At 40.0% G+C, this 17471-nt stretch overlaps 1 protein-coding gene and 1 long non-coding RNA gene across 12 annotated transcripts in view; one reads left to right on the top strand and one right to left on the bottom strand.

Moving 5' to 3' along the window:
* Nucleotides 1–17471, bottom strand: part of CDC42BPB (CDC42 binding protein kinase beta) — a 90530-nt gene that overhangs the window by 55533 nt on the left and 17526 nt on the right. For all 11 annotated transcript variants that reach the window (XM_064423276.1, XM_064423275.1, XM_064423277.1 and 8 more), the window contains exon 2: nucleotides 6394–6485. In XM_064423276.1, coding sequence (XP_064279346.1) covers nucleotides 6394–6485 — 92 coding nt within the window. The remainder of the gene's footprint in view (nucleotides 1–6393; nucleotides 6486–17471) is intronic.
* Nucleotides 12842–15214, top strand: LOC135302060 (uncharacterized). Its single transcript, XR_010363748.1, has 3 exons — nucleotides 12842–13040; nucleotides 14433–14469; nucleotides 15005–15214. It is a non-coding gene; the product is annotated as an uncharacterized LOC135302060 (long non-coding RNA).

Below are 17471 nucleotides of genomic sequence, written 5' to 3'. Positions count from 1 at the left end.
CAGCTACTGCAAAAACACTGCAGCAACTACTCTATCCTCCTGACACTTTCAGATAGGAAAAAATCTTTGATATAGAGCTCATTAGTTGATGGTTTTAATACTGCATCTTTGAGGAAAAACTGGTCTGGGCTGCTCTATCAGTTCTTTTTTTAAAGTCTATTTTACATATAAATTTAAAAACCGGAGTGTCTTTTGATAGAGTTCATATGCCATGGTGCAGATTTCCAAAGCAAAATCAGGTTTTTTTGAGCATGCAGTGTGTATCTTCATGTTGTGCAAATAAGAAATCCCTTACAAGTCCCAGCCAGAACGACTCTGCAGAAGAAGAATAAAGGCCCCAAATAGCACCTAAGCTGTTCCTCAGGACCGGGGGGGTTTGCACAGACGAATGTCTGCTCTCACAGCAGCACCACAATGAACTGTGTGTGTCTCTGGCTCCTTGCAACCTGCCTGTCTCCATAGTTACTTGGTGCTGCCACACAAACACACACGGAGCTGGGGAGGACTGAGATAGAAACCAGCTCTTTTGAAGCATTTTCAAAACAAAGCAGCTTCTTTCTTCATCCATTTCCACAGCAGAAAATAGCTTGCTTTGATTTAATTTTCTTTTTTCATGAAGAGCATATTAAAGAAAAGCAGAGCTAATTAAATACTTCTTTTGCATCGTATTCTGAATGCTTTGACTCTTTGAATAGTTGAATGAAAAGTGTCATATGTGGTGCGCAATACTTTGGAATTCTGTTAATCTACAATGTAGGAAGGTACAGTCCCTGCTGGGCACCTAACAGCAACCACCAAAGCTTCTGAATAGGTGAGACAGCCTTAATTGCAGTCCATAGGCTCCTGTGCCCCAGGTTAATTTCTAGGAGTACATCAAAACACTGAACTCGGTACCCTACAGCTGTGATTACAAGGTGGAAAGGGCACAAAGAGCTCTGCCTCTCACTGCCAAGCACGGCTGACCAGGGGAAGGTTAGGTTTTACACATTCACTTCTGACTCCCACTGCAACCTCAGCCAGCATCTCTCTCATTAGAAACCACATCAGTGATCAGAACCTGTGGTACACAGGGGATCAGCCTTATGCTCTCTCAGCCATTATTTTCTTCTGGAAACACATTTTTCTGTCTGTTGATCCCAGCTGAGACTGTGACTAAGCATCCCCAGTTGAAGTGACGTATTATTACCAAACACCACACAGATCAAGTCTGTGCACAACAGCATTTACATGAGAAGGTATTTCTAATCCATCCAGAACAGTAATACTTAGGTGGGGCACATTAAGAGTTTTAGTTATTTTTGTGCTAAGCAAGACCAAGCAGTTCCACCCTTCTGCTGGAACCACAGTAAGCATTGCTCATTCAAGAAATCCTTGCTAACAAACAAGGGAAGGAAGACAATTGTTTCAGTCCCACGCTGCCAAATTTCCAGGAGGTGTCAGCCACGTTATACAATCCAAGCTCTCAAACAAGGTACATTTTGACTCATTCTTCCTTCAACAACTGCTCTTTGACTGGAGTGTGTTGATGTACAGAAGTGTGCCTACATGGTATTTTACACAAAATGAGGACATGTGACCTTAAAGACATATGAGCACATTACTGAGAATGAAACTGCAAAGAAGCACATGCAAGTGTCTAGAGCCACAGTCCCCATGTACAGTGTCCTCCTCCTATCCCTCTCAGCCTGCTTGCTGTAAGCACAAATGCTCCCAGTTCTTTTGGCATGTGCAGCCAAACACCAAGCACACAGAAAGCACTTCTCAGGCTGGCCTGAGTTTCCCAGGTAAGCACAATCCCACCAGGCACAGGTCCTCAGGACATCATTTCAACTAACGGTCCCTGGTGTTTCTAGATGAAAGGAATAGTCAGGCACAGGCAAACTTCAAACCACAGCTCAGCTGCTTTTTGGTTTCTTTGTTGTTTTGGTGTGGTTTTCTAAAGGTTGAAAATCTGAAAGAGTTTTGCATTCTATGCTGATATTCTTTAAATCTCCTAAAGACTGTATCTTCACTACTGTGTAATTTACAGAAGTGATTTTCACTCTTGCGTGGTTTGTGTGTTTTCTGTGTAGTTCACAAAATACTTCATGCTACACAAAACACTCTTTCTTGTCTACAAATACAGATTTCTACAGTCATTTTATTAATAGAAACCAGAATTAAGATAACAGAAAACCATTTTACTTCTGAATTTGTTTCAGGGGGCTTCTAGTTTTGTTCATTGTGGAGGTTGTCCCTCTGTACATGAGTTACCTGCCTGTATGACCCAGAAAATGAAAACTAAAAGTAACACTGGGGCACTCATGAAAATGCTCCACCCAGCTGGGTATATACCCAGGCAAACACAGCCTAGAGATGAGGAAGAACCATGAGCACTTTATCCTCCTTCTAGCATTTCAAATTATAAGCTATTCTAACTGTCACACACTCAAATAACATATAAAACTCTTCTTCCTAACTATGAAATTTCTGAAAAAAATAAATGATGTTCTCAAGCCAGTGACTTCCTGTGTCCCTACATGCTGCTGCAAGGAATACTCAGACATTCAGTTCACCCTGACTGCAAAGTGGCTGGCTTCTTTTATGTGAAAGGAGAAGTCCAGGTGGCTACAGAGGAAATCTCTAGGCTCTAAGCTAGGCTGTTTCTCCCCTAGCATAATAATAACAATTTAAGAAACATTTTTCTCTTGCATGCCATGCTACAAGAACTTTCATTAAGGTGGTTTTGCACTGGGTTTTGTTCTCATGCTGCTGGAAGAAGTGTAAAGAGCCAAGCTGAGCTCTGCAAAGGAGAAAGAAGAAAGAAAAAGGTACTGACGTGCCAATACAGATGTGTTCTGGTGATTATATCAATCTGCCTTAGATACTGATTTTGCAGTTGTGTTCAGAGGGATAAGCTCACATGTGCTCTCAATCCTCTCTTTGGTCAAATACCACGTTTCCTTCCTTGGCTTATATCTTTTCTGGCAAAAACTGACCGCTGATCCTGACTAATAACTAATATCATGCTTTTATTTTGTTTGAACTATATTTCTTCAAAGCTACTGATTTATGCAAAAGTTCTTTGAGAAGAATAAAGCCCCTGGCACTCTCCAAAAAAATCCAAAGAAGCTAAACTGAGAAGAATGGAATGTAATTTTCATCCTTTTTGAAGTCTACCTTGTTTAGCTGTTCAGTATTTAAATTAAATTACTTAATTCTAACAGGAATCTGTTTAGTTTAATTCTGAATAATTTCTTTATACATTTAAACAAATATTTTATAGGTATTCTTAAAATGGATTTTTAGCACATAAAGCCCATCAAGTAATTTCCAACACAATTCCCATGCATGTATTAAAGTATTATGGAAACATGACTCACAGCTCCTCCATTCAGTTTTCTCAAGTGTTCTCAAGTCAGATGCCACCAGCTCCTTTCAAGAAACTACATTTCATTTTCTTATTATGGAATGTCAACCTTTACATAATTACTGTTTTATAATACCTATAAAATCTGGCAGTTATAGCAGTGTGGAATATACATGGGTCAAAGGATTCTTTCATAAGCAAAAAGCACAAAATATTCTGTGGCAAGAGGGATTAAAGTATAATGAATTTAGAATCAATGATTCCTGTATAATTTAAACTGATCAAAAGTTTCAAGCTGCTGCAACTATAAATTAAAACTTTTCTAGGTAAGAGATGAACAAGATGTGATACTGACAGGTAACTGATACCACTGACTCTGCAAGCACAGCTCCAACAGAAGGATGGAATTAAGATACTTTCTCATTTCACTTCTGTGAAATTTCATTTCCACTGGGGGGGATGGGATGTGTGAGTTCCTTTTGTTAAGTTCCATGCTTTTCCAAATGAAAGAGTATGAAACACATTGTTGATTCTGGCACTCCAAACACTATTAACACAAGTTTCCACTCAGCATTTGTATCTTTCATGCACCTTAAGACTTTGATCCAAAGCTAAGAAAGGTCATCCCAGCAAATATAAACTGAAGTCTCTTGAAATGCATATAAATACTTCATTTACTGTTGTACTGAGATTTCCAGCTGGTCAATTCTTTAAGTAGAGAAGAGCATCTTTTGAAAAAGAACAGAACAAGTACTATGGAAAACAAGCCTTCCTTGAATATTATACTGTGGGAAGGCATTCCCAACACTGACTCCATCTGCAAGTCACTATAAAGGGTTCCCATTTTTGATAGCCAAAGCAATCACAAGTCTAGTTCTGAAAAGATCCAGAAACCTTTTTTAATCCTGCCAAAAGACAAACTGCCAAAATGCTAATCTAAAATTCTTTAGATATCAGTGGTCACAGCCACTATAGCAAGTCATTTGGCACAGCAAGAGCAGAACAACATCAAAGTATCCTGGGCTGAGCCTTCCCATCTATACTGTATGCAGCTCAGGAATTCTGTTTCAGCCTGTATCTAGCCTGATTTCCTGGACCAAACATGCTTTGAAGCTGTGAGGAGAGTCAAACCCAGTGATTGATTCTTATGCACTCCTTGGATCCAAAGGGCCATTTGGTGCACACCTGGAATGGAGGTTCTGGTTACTTTCCTCCAGAAGAAACCCAGCTCATGGAGAGTAAAATCCTCATGCAGTAGGTGAGGGCATTGTCTTCAAAACTGTGCCACTGCTTTGAACCAAAACCCCAACAGAGAGAGAGACGGGTACCCACTACTGTCTTGATTCTTTAGGCCTTTTATCTACTTATAAACCTTCCTGCTTAGACTTATTTTCTGGACTCAGTTTGTAGCTCTCAGTCCTCCCTTAGACTAACCAATATTTTTCCAATTATTGCTTTTTTCTGACAAACTTTTTACAGTAACTTTTTTTCTCTAAAATCTGTGTTCAAATAATACTGAAGTGAATCACTCAAATGAAATAAGTGATTTTCATGCAGCATTTCCATTACTCTCAGATACTACTTCCTTTTTTGTAACAAATGTTGCACTCATCAAGTTCAACATCCACTAGAAAGTGAACTTTTGTCTTACAGGGCAAGACATTATTGCTAATCTGGACATTTTATTAAAATGCTCCACTTCCTTCAGCAGCCGTGTTCAGGATGATTACATGTAAACTACATCATTAGATGATGGTACATATGAAGAGATATTCTTGAAACATTAATTTCTGTCTTAGGTGTCTGCTTTTCTCAAGAGCAGTTTCTGAAGTAGCTTAAAATCACGTGGATATAAAATCATTACTTCACCCACTACCAAATTCATAGGCACATAGAAACCTCGTTGTTTTCTGAACCCAGGTCAAGTAGAGTCCTGGTGTTTCTCTAGCTGAGTTTCTGGTTGCCTTCTGCTACCCATGTCCCACATTCAAACCCTACATGGAAGAGTTGAGGTGTCCAGAGCACACCATGCTTGGAAGGAAAGCCTGCCATGGCAGAGAGTCCTGCTCTCTGTAAGACAACAGGACATGGGGATCAGGAAGCTTCTCCTTAGCCTCCAGCAGCAGAAAGTGCAGCTGAGTGCCACGGGCTGAAGTGAGCCACTAATGGCAGCCTCTGCATTTCACTTTAGTGTGGCACTACTTCAAAAAATTTCCTGAAAGAAACAGAAGGGGTTTTTACTTCTAGAAATTCTCTAGTTAATAATCTTTTTTGCTGACAGCTATGAAAATCACTTTAGTTACCTGTTCTTAAATGCTGAAAAGGTTGTCTTTGAGGTCCTCCAGAAGCCTCGGGTATCCTATGCCTGCTGTCTGTGAATGCTTTTGCCACTGGCATGCCCTACCAGCCTTGTGTGATTGATGAGACTTTCATCAAATACATTAAGAAGTTAAGCTTCAGTCCAGGGTCCTGGGACTGGCGAGTCCTCAAAACACAAGGCGTTCCTATCATCCCAGCATGATTCAACTTGCTGTCCAAAAAACAGATCCAGCAGCCTTTGATCTTCAAAGATGACAGGGAGCAGCCTTTGAGGCAGCCAAATGCGTCTTTCTGCATTACCAGATTGCTACAGAGACAGGCAGATGGGTGGAGCAGCCTCCATGCTCCTACCATAGAAGCAGCCCAGCTCTGTGTTAAATTAGAGCAGCAGCGAGCAGTACATATGGCAAGTGGGAGAAGGGATCCCAAATTCAGCTGTGCAGCTGCTAGGTGGGACCATCCTGCTCATACAGTCATCCAAGAGACATCTGTTTGGCTGCAGTGAAGTCAGAAAGCCAGTCACAGAAATGGCACACCTGGACACTGAATAACCTGATTCAAAGGGACCTTGCATTAGGTATCTAGTACTTAGGTACCTATCCCACATTTGGAAGAATTTTAGCACATCTGTGTGGACCTTTTGTCCCCAGGTCAACTGCAACAAGAAATCAGATGCACAAACAATGAAAGTTTTATTACTACAACTGAAAGTTAAAATCTCTTACCTCTCCAAATGCACCTCTTCCGATTACTTTTATAATTTCAAAGTCATCTCGATGGAGTTGCATTTCCTTTACCAATTTCGTAAATGGTTTTGCTGTTTAACAAAAAAAAAAAGAAAAAAAAAGAAAAGTCAATTACAAAGAGAAACATCGCAAGCCAGCCCATAAACTGGAGGTCAAAAGTATTCATTGCATACCCACAGCAATAGCAGATTTTCAACTATTAAACTACAGAGGGGGAAAAAAAAAGCTAATTACACTATTTAATTAACAGTTAACATTTTTTTAGAAGCTCAATCACATGAATGGTTCTGCCTTGCTGCTAGTAAGAATATAGAGCAAAGTGGTCTTTCAGAAGGATTTTCCTCCCTTTCTTTAGGGTTTTGTGAATCAGTGAGTACCACGTGAAAGGGAGAGCTCATTCATTACTGCTAAACCCTATGGACAATCTGTCCTACACTGCAGGCACTAGATTAATTCTCTTCTAAGTGGAGTGCAGCTTTACTTTTTATTATTTCAGCTAGTACCAGCTAAGGCTTTAACAACCCAGTCTCAAGAGATAGCTGTCTCTACTCAACAGCAGTGAAATCATTTCCCACAAGATCTGTGGCTAATTTAAGGTTTTTACTTTGAACTGTCTTTTCTGCTAAGCAACATTCACCGGATCTCAATTAGACCAAGTAGTGAAGGGCTGCAGTCTAAAAAGATGTCCAGTGATTAACTAACTTACACTTTGTTCTGGTGGTCCCACATTTCTCAAAATATCTGGTGGATAAATTCCACTATACCTGTAGATCCATCTGTTTTCTCCTCTCCAGATCCCATTCAGAATACTTTATTTATTTCTAGCATATCACAATATGTGGATCACTGTTTAGGTAGAATGTTTGTTACAAGTCACTACTCCAAAGACCAGATCAATAATGAAAAACAGTGGTGTAAGTGCAAGCAAACTGCATGAGGATGAGTTTGCACAAGCACAGCAGCAGTTTACTCTTCAAACTAAGCACAAAAAGATTGCTGCTCTTCACCCCATCACAAACACTGTTAGACTAAAGGACCAAACTTTTCCAGTGTATGTATTTTTTCCTATCTGCAACTGAATAAAACATCACAGAACCACTACTTGTAATTCAGCCCAGACTCCTGTTTTACCTCACCTTACATTATGATTAAGCTAGTAAGTTATAAGCCAAAGAGAATTCCTACAAGAGGGGTCACTACCTTAACGGTGTATTTCAGATGCTAACAAAGAAATCAAACCTTACAACCACACAGGGATACAGAATTCTGAACTGGAGACTGAAAACTACATTATGAAATCTAAGCAAGAATGCCTGAAAACCTCTCAGCAAAAAACCATTAACTGCTAAAATAATGAAGAAACAGCTGTACTGAGGAACAGTCATGCTGCTGCTTTGTATTTAGGAGGGTGTTACTGAAAAGGCTTCCTCCAGAAGTAATACCCCTTTCACTCAGAGTTTCTTGTCTATCCACAGTACGAAATTTAAAGAATGAGACACTGCTAGATTTTCTGGTAGACTCCCTGTTTCAGCTGGGCACAAATGCCAATCACACTTTCCTCACCACAAGGTCACTGAGACTATTACCTCAAACCCAAAATAATTTCCACTGAACCTCCCCAGCACCACCACCCCAAACCAGTCAGAGATCTGTGCCAGACCAGTCAGACACCTGTAGAAGCAAGTACATAGCTGTCAGCAGTGCTATTATCAACTGTTTTGCAAGGTTCTCTCACCTCCTTCCCATCAATTTAACACAGATGGAGGAAATAGAACTGCAGGCAAGAAATAAACATGCAAGTTCCCCTATTAAGGGTTTGGTACAACAGAATGCTGGTCATTGAACTAATTCTGCAGAACAACAGCTTCTGTTACTAAAATTCAAGGGGAAATGAAATCTAGTATTTATTTCTGGAGGACACTAACCCAATAAATAGCTTTTGTTTTAAATAAACAGCAAATTTTAGCAATAATTCTACTAAGTAAACAAACTACCAAATTAGAGAATCACAGAGCAATCTGGGGTGGAAGGGACCTTTAAGATCATCTATTTCCAAGCCCTCTACCATGGGCAAGCACAACTTCCACTACACCAGGTTGTTCAGAGTCCCATCCAGCCTGGCCTTGAACACTTCCAGGGATGGAGCATCCACAACTTCTCTGGGCAATAATATAACTGCTTTAAGTATTAGAAGCTCTGGTGCTGTAAATTGATCACAAACAACTTTCAAAGCCAGGAGACACAAACTTGGTAAGTTCAAGCTGTCTTGTACACCGAAAAAAACCCCAACTCCCTTATATCTTACATTTCTGCTGATGGTGACAAAATATTTTATTATTTCATCTACAAATTTCCCCACTTGAAAGTGCATCAAACTTCATACCACTAAAACTGGAATGCAGTTTAGAAATGCATAAAGTTATATAAGAGCAAATCAATTTGATTAGTTTTGTATTTTAATATTAATAAACATTATGTATTAAGCAGAAGCACATACTTAAATTTCAGTAAACAGAACAAATAGGGAAGGGCATTATTGCCATCTTTCTAGAAATTGTATCCTTGAAGAAGGAAGGATGGGCAGCCCTCATTTTCTTGACCGACATTTTTGATAAAATCTACAAGAGTTTTAGGTTGGTCCTGCTTTTTCCAACTCAACTGGTCAACCGAAGTACTAGCTAATAAAACCACTGGTTTAACATATGTAAATTAAAAGAAATATTCACTCCTAGAAGGAAGTTACTGTTTTTACAAACCATTTGTGCACTTAACTAATGTTTTAGTATTTAGTAGGTGTTGGTGTTCAGAAATACTGCAGCTTCAGTGGCCTCTGTCTTAGAAAGCACCAAACATGAACATTTGAATGTACAGAAAAATCTTAAACTTGGCAGGACATCCCCTGAACTGGAAAAATTCTGAGTCTTTGTCAAGGCATCTAAGATTCCTTAAAAGTAAATATAACTTGAAAATAAAACCGGGTGTTAAAAGAATCTAATGATCACAGACACTACAACAGCAATTACAGATCAGAGCTCAGAGGAGACAAAGGACCAATAATTTATTTAAACTGATATATACTTTATTGGCATTTTGAAGTAGAACCCTGTTTACATCAGGATGTGACCTGCTCCATTTAAGTACTGGATTCCACAATTTCTATCTCTTAGTAAGTTAAATCAAAAAATATTTCCAATTTGCATTCCTGAGGCTGCTGTTCCTCAACTGCAAATATGCTGATCAGTAGCATGCACAGAACTGGCAAAACTGAGTGAGGAGAAACTTCCACCAAAAAGCATCAGAGACAGACTGTGCTTGCTAGAACAATGCCAAGGGATTTATCACTACCTAACTGGTAAAAAAGTTACAGCTTCTCCCTTTACATACCACTATTTGAAAAACAGGGAACTCAAACCAAACTTATCTCCATATACTGGAATGAATAATTACTTTTGATCCTAATACTGAAGGCAGAACTTATGATCTGGAGTTGATTTAATCCTTAATGAAAATATTTCATCCTGGCAAACAGAAGCATTAGCTGTACTGGGGGTTTTGTTGGCAGTGATTACTGAATTTTGTTATATATACACACTGTTGTCAGGGTAACATTAGCTGCAAGAAATTGCAAGAGTTTGTTTATTCATGACTGTGAGGATGTAATAAGAATTTGGGATAGACATTCTATATGCAGTATCTTTGTATGCACCACTGCCTTTTCTCTCAAGCTGATTTTTCATTATTCTACTCAGCCTTGTTTGGAAGAAGGGTGTTTTCTATAACGCCAGGCAAGGAAAAAAAAACAAACCCAAACAACCGATTTTCAGAAGCCAAGTAATGTATGCTCTCAAGAAAATAATACAAAACAGTAACAGTTGATGTTTTGGTTCGTAATGAGAAGTGAAATGCCAGCATTTATTTCCTCATTGAAAACCAGGGTACATGTGAAAGACACAATTCTCCACACACCAATTCTATTCTGATCATATTCTCCACTTCAACTGATAGATGGGATTAGGATATTTTGTTTCCGCAAAAAGAAAACATAAATTTTAATAAGTAAAAACATAATTTAAATGTTTAACTCACAGGTAAACAGGTTTGTGATTTAGCTTTGAGAGCTGGTGCATCTACACTGCAGTCAATGTGTATTATGCCACCTAACAGAAAATATTTGGAAGCAGTTTCAGAATGACTGAAAGCTGCAGGAAATGCCAGCGGAGATGATCTGACACAGCAGACTGGGCACTCTGCACTGTTACCCCAGGAATGGGTGCATGCTGGCCTCATATGTCAAATTTCTTCTCATTTCTGAAAGCAGGTCAGGGAAGGATGCCAGTGTTGTCAACATCACCCTCAAAAAATAATAGGTCAACTCTTCCCACCTGAAATGTGGTTAAAAATGAGAAGTTTCAAGGTATGTTTTGAATTTCTATTTTCTGTTCATATTCTGGATCATTCAATTTATGTCAATAATTTACCATCAGGAATCACAAAAGCTAACACCCTTACACTGCAATGGGCAAAAGACAACCTGGTGGATAATGATCACTGCTGCTTCAGTGGTGGAGTTACCCCAGGATTCTTATTTGAGGACTCATCCAAATTTTGCTTGGCAGTACAAATTTCCAGAAATTTACAAAAATCACTTAGCTGAAGCTGTCAAATGCTCAAAAACATCTGATGTTTTGTATCACTGGCAGCTCCAAGTTTTAAATAAATGTGACAATGGCAATAAAATAATACACACTCACAATTCGGGGTGAAAGGGACTAGCTGTTCTCTAATCCAATCTCCTGCTCAAATCACAGTCAATATTGATTTCAGACCAGGTTACTCATGGTTCTGCCTGGTCAAGTTTCAAAAACTTCCAAGGATGGAGACTCCATGGGCTCTGTGGACAACCTGTTCATATCATGTAACAGACTGCCTACAGTCTGTTATGATAGTTACAGTTGATGCTGTACGTGATTTGGGGTTTAAGTCATTATATAACACAATAACAACGTTCAGGTGGATCTACCCTGAAGGTATGTCCAAAGTGTCTGGTCAGACACAAGTTCATCTGCCACCATGCTCCCTTTATCTCCTCACTCCCTCTACAAAACATTGTGGTAGGAAACTATGTGAATTGCAAAATATTAATGTCAGGGGAAAACAAAATGACGCAGATAACTGTCTGTGGAGCCATACTCCCACCAGGCAGATCCAGTATTTTATTTAAGATGTTTTCTTTGGAGGAAGAACATGAAAGAGCAGCAAATTTCACCATTTCCCTCAGCCATCCCTCAACTTACATTCTAGAAATCAAGTAACTTGTGTGCCCTTTGTGCACCCTTTTCAAAGAAACAGCACTCCTATGATATTGCTACTAAAACAGCAGGCTGGCAGGTTTAACAAGTTAGTGCTTGTATACATGTCTTGGGAGATACCCACACCCAGGTAGCCTCAACCTGCTTACTAAGGTGATAAATACCTGTTACAACCCACACATGAGTTTTAAAGAAGTACAATCCTCTTGTATCAGATTGTGAAATTTCCCCTGTATTTTAGAAATGCAAATGTTTTTTATTCCATCCTATGCTGACTCCACTTTTAATTTTTCCAAATATAGATCCTTGCTTCCCTTTTCCTGTGCTGGCCTGTTTCCTCTTACTGTCTACCTCTGTGAATGCTTTTTTTCAGTCTGGTTTCCTAAGGAAATAAGGTATGTGTGATCACACTGTTGGGCATTCTGAAACCATTCCTCTCACCCAGTACCTTTTGATCCCAATAAAGTCCATTCATATCCCTTTTACCAAATTTCTCTGAAGTTGTCCAAAGATACAAAGTTGCTACAAGTTTTATTTAAAAATGGCAGTGAATAGGAGACAGCCATGGTATCACCTCTGCTAAGGGAAAGGCGGCAGCAGGAACAAAGCAGTCACCTGCTCAGCTGGCAGCCAGCACACACCCAGGTGCAAAGCAGACATTCCTCACTGTCCACAGTCATGCAGGGACAACACTGCACAGAAGAGGGAAGAAAGGGAAGTGTGCAGCATGAAAGAGAAGCTCATGCAGTGGGAAGGGCAGGCAGTTATTCCACTAAGTCTAGTAAAGTTGATAAATACAAATTTACAGGAAGACAAATTTCACCAAAGTTCTGCTGTCTGCAAGTCAAGGTGACACATTCTGTGTTCTCTGACACATTTACTGCTGGACCATTGTCATGCCCTCCCTCCTGTTGTTACAACATACATCCACACACTTCAGTTACTCTGTCTGCCCCTTGCCCAGTGATCCAATTCTTCATCACTCATCAACATCCACTGGACCCATGCAGTGGGACAAGACTCTTGGTTATCACAACAATGATAGTGATAAACCAAACTCCACTGGCTTTAAAACCAGAGAAGCACAACCTGGTTACCTCTCACAGTGCCTGGAACAGCCTGTTGCTACAACACTGCTTCACAAACCATCAGAATCTTCTTCATTCCCTGAACAAGGCCAGCCAGTTTTACAGTGGCTGGTACTGCTCTCTTACAACAGTATCACTGGCATTTACTAAAATGCCAATAGAAACACATACATGAACAGAACAGCAAGAAACTCGGAGTCTTCTTGAGGCTGATTTTTCAAGACAGGAGGTGGTAACCAATTATTAAGTTAAATGTCAAATACTTAGTTTTTATTTAGTATATAAATGCTTAAAAAGCCTTCAAGCTTTCTGAAGAACTCTTGTACAAAGGTACCCATTTGCAGCCAGTTATGGATTTTGCTTCATTTTATGAAAATTTTCTGACATATGTAAAAGAGCATCTGAGCACCTTCAATCAGATACCGTGCTGACACTTAACAGAACTATGAATTTGGATAACATTTGGATTTGATAATTACAAGCAAAACCCCTCAAAGGTTTAAAAGGACAAAAACATCATTAATTTTATGCATAAACCAAGACCGAGTGTCTGTAGCTTCTGCATCTTGCTCTGTAACTCGCTTTATCAGTTACAGAAGAACTGATTCTGGCATTTGGCATTTGTACTCTAGTCTGTGATAACTGCATGAAAAATTTATCACCAAGCTGAAGGCTAATGGCATTGGGAAATGCTTTCAAGAAAAATATCAAGTAGCAATTCTGATGTTGATCCTGTTAGTGTTGCTAAATTTGCCAGCAGAAGAGCAAGGCACTTACCTCAAAATATCATCTGCGTTCACTGTTATTCTTTTTGTGTGGCAAACCCCAAAAGCAAGTGCCACACAGAAGGACTCAATCAGCAGCAATATGCCAGCTTGCTGATGAATGTTACCACAAACACTTAATAGCTGGCTATCTGCCCACCCGGCCCATTCACTGCTTTCCATGCTTACAATGAAAGGACATCCAAGAGAATACTCAAGGTTTGTACAGACAAGCACTGAGGAACACACAGATGGCTTCCAGTAGTCCAAGTGACAAAACACATTGCCAGTTTAACTCCTGCCAAGGCCACTGTGTGTTTCTGAGAACTAAACAGAGTTCTAGCAGGTGAGAGGAAGTAAGGATTGGCTCACACATCTCAAGAAACACACCAAATGACTATTTGCTGTACTCGTATATATGCAAGACCTTTCTTTGCCAAAGGAAAAATAATAGGCAAAATAAAAACCACATGCCAATCAGACCATGGTGTGTGCTAGTACCACAAGGGATGCAAGTACAAGGAGAGGAGGCTTGCATCAGTATCAGAGGGTGAGACTCACTACCCAATTTCTCATTTTATTCATGTTACTGTCACTGAATGATTCAAATTTGGAGAATGGCTCCTTGGTTTCTAGAAAAAATTCATGTAGGACTTGTCTTATTTATTTATTAATACTGAAGTTGATCTTGGAAGATGAAACTGCAGTACTAACACTGAAGAAAAAAGTGACTGTAAGCAGCATTGACTTCGGGAAAGCCAAAAGTGAATTACTGTGCACACAAACCTGGTGAAGCTTCACAAAATGTAATATTTCAGCATAGCGCTGTCAGGACACTGATTTTTATTTTTTTTTAGGCAGGAAGAAAGACTGGATAAGAAGACCTGCACCTTTGTAAGTACTCATAAAGGCATTTCAGAAAACACCCAGCAATTTGAGATTCAATTCTAGCCTAACTCTCATGGGAGAATGAAGAAAGTCCTTAGAGAAACAGTGCTCCCGAGTGCACTTGGTAGTCCCAGTTTTTCATACTTCTTTCCAACTTGCCCCATTTGTTTGGGAGAAGAAAAGCCATGTTTCTCTAACCTTTTTCTAAGGTTTTCCCTAAGATTCCCAGCTCCTTCATCAGACTACATACCAACCATGGATTCCCTGATGGTCCATCAGCCTCTTCAGCCTTAGAACCATCACTGGCTAAAATACTGAGCAGAAGTCCACCAATATCTGCAAGTTGGCACCTTCTGCAGAGACCAAAACAAATGGACCTTGCTTCTACTCAAATTTGGCAAGGTTTTCAAAGATGTTGGTTTCCTTCTGCTTAAGTCTTGCTAAAAATCTGCAAAGAAAATATTACTATTTCTGCTCTTTATAACTGCTGATATCCAGTGCCTTCATAAGCTTCATCTTCAGTCCTTTTATTTTCCTCAAGATGACAGTACCCAGCCTGGAAGACATATGTACATCAAGCCACATACAGATTTTCCTTGGGACTGTCTGACATCCCAGACATTTGAGACAACTGAACAGGGAGCTACAGGACAACTTCAATCCAGGAAATTCATTATACTCCTGAAGGAGTTCCTCCTTTTCCTTCCCACCACGCTCCAGTCCACTGTTTGGATCATCAGCCTTCATGTGGTATGTCAGACAAGGAACATTTCCAGGCAAAAGCCTGCTTGTCTGTCCCCTTTCACCCCCTCCCACCACACCATTCACCCAGTGTGACTCCCATACAGCTGTGGCACTGGAGCCCCAGCCCAAGGCAGGGAGCAGGACAAGGCTGCAGAAGGGCAAAACAGCTTTCAGAGGTGAGGTGAATGTGGTGTGGAGCACAGCAACCATGGAAGTGGCTATACCACAGCCTACACCACAACAGGACAGGCTCTTCCAAAACAGATGTTCAAACTGTGTAAGAAACACCACAGAATGCAGTATCTGTTTAATTTAGCTTTATTCGTGCCTCAATTTTTTTGTATTCCTAGTTCAGGGCCAGATTTTGTAGGTGTTGGAGAGGCCATTTAAGCCACAGCAAATGGCAATCCCATATTGAAGCACATCAGTAATGGAAAAATTGTTTCAGGGGGTTTACATGAATCACTAGTTCCAAACAGTAAAATTTCAATGATTCAATTTTTTTTTTATTCCATAACAACACTGTAAATATTGCTAAAATCCACTTATTTTACTGCATGATGAACAATCTTAACAGCATAGTTAATAATTTTTTGTAGACTAGCCTGAGAATCACATCTGCTCAGAAAAAAATTTGGTATTTTTCAGATGGTTTCAAAGTAGAAATTAAGAAAATCTCAAATTTGAGCTCACCAAATTTTAATAACATAGGATGAAACTAAATTTCATCAGACCCAGCACCTCTTGCACATCCTAAGAAGTAAAACAACTCCAATCTGATGACCACATTGTGCTGATATAAGCATACATACACTTACATTAATTAAGCCACCACTTACATCATCAATGTATGAGCAAAGTTCTAGTTTCTGACTGCATGCTTTATTTCATCTTAGAAGTAAAACTTAACAGGAAAGCAGTATAGCTGTTTTACCAATCCCTTACAGTAAATGCATGAGGTTTTTTTTCCTCCATACACACAAACTTTTCTCTCAAGTTACTATAAACACAATATGTGCATTATGTAATAAAATAATTTACACTTCACACTGGTACTGTATTTACCACACACCACCTCCTTTATTGCTAGAGCTTAGAGGTTTTCAGTAAATTCTTCTTGCCAAAGCACCCTACATAAATGCACTTACAGTAACAGGAGAGAAATCCACCTTATGATGCATCCCTTTTCTCTGCTCATAAATTTAGATTAAAGTAGTTCAATGACACAACTGTAGTGGACCGCTGTGACCAGAGCAGCAGTTCCATGGATCTGCTCTCTCCCATCAGCTCCAACAAACCCAGCTGGTCTCACCTCACCGACCTGATCCTACTCACTAAACCAGCAGGATCCCAAGACACATAACACATCTATCACCCTGTAGTTGAAGAAATTGAGTCATCAAGGGTCGGGAGAGGCTGCTATGCCAGAAGCACGGAGGGCAAAGGAGCAGAGGGTTTCTCCCGAAGCTGCTGCCTGCGGGGCACAGGCTGTGGTGAGCTGCCCACGGCCCCGCACCGCGTCCGGCTGCTGCAGAGCTGGCCTGCCCTGCTGCCAGCAGGGAGCTCCAGGGAAAGCTGGGAAAGGAAGCACAGCCAAATGACAATTACCTTTCGCCTGACACTTCAGTTCCCAACCAGATCAACACCATCAACTGGGAATACAAGATGAAGGGGATGGGACAATTAGGTGAGCTTACAGTGCTACAGAACTGCACCTGACTTTTTTTTCTTTTTTTTTTAACACGACTCAAGGCTGCAACACTACACATATAAATACCCTGAGCTGTTTTTCAATTTTAAGAGCTCAGGTAGCAACACCTACTTTAAGAACAGGTGTGGCACATCTTTCTCTTCACTTCCTTCTAAATGGCAGCGGGCAGGAGGACATTTTCTCAGACATTACTCACCCTGTTTCAAAACTTGCCTGGAGCTTGAGATCTAATTAAAAGGTCACTGAAAGTCAGATCTTTGCCGTAGGAAAAGGCCATGAAGACATGCGACAAGCAATTACTGTAACCAGGCACAAGAATCGTTGAGTAGCTCAAGCTACTCAGAAGCAGAGAAGAGAGGAACTGTCTTTAAATCTGCAGAGAATACTAACAAGTCCCATGCTAAGATTTGCTACACATTACACTGGATGGCTCAGAGTGGCACTTTTATTATTATAAATACTCTCAGGATTATAACTCTTGTTCACTTCCCCCTCTAGACCAGGAATCTATAGCCAAATCTATTCTGTCTTCCACTACTCATTCCACTGGCTG

The sequence above is a fragment of the Passer domesticus genome, chromosome 6 (genome assembly GCF_036417665.1).
Source record: "Passer domesticus isolate bPasDom1 chromosome 6, bPasDom1.hap1, whole genome shotgun sequence".
Taxonomy (NCBI): domain Eukaryota; kingdom Metazoa; phylum Chordata; class Aves; order Passeriformes; family Passeridae; genus Passer; species Passer domesticus.
The sequence above is the reverse complement of the archived record's forward strand: the minus strand, read 5'-3'. Positions and strand labels throughout refer to the sequence as shown.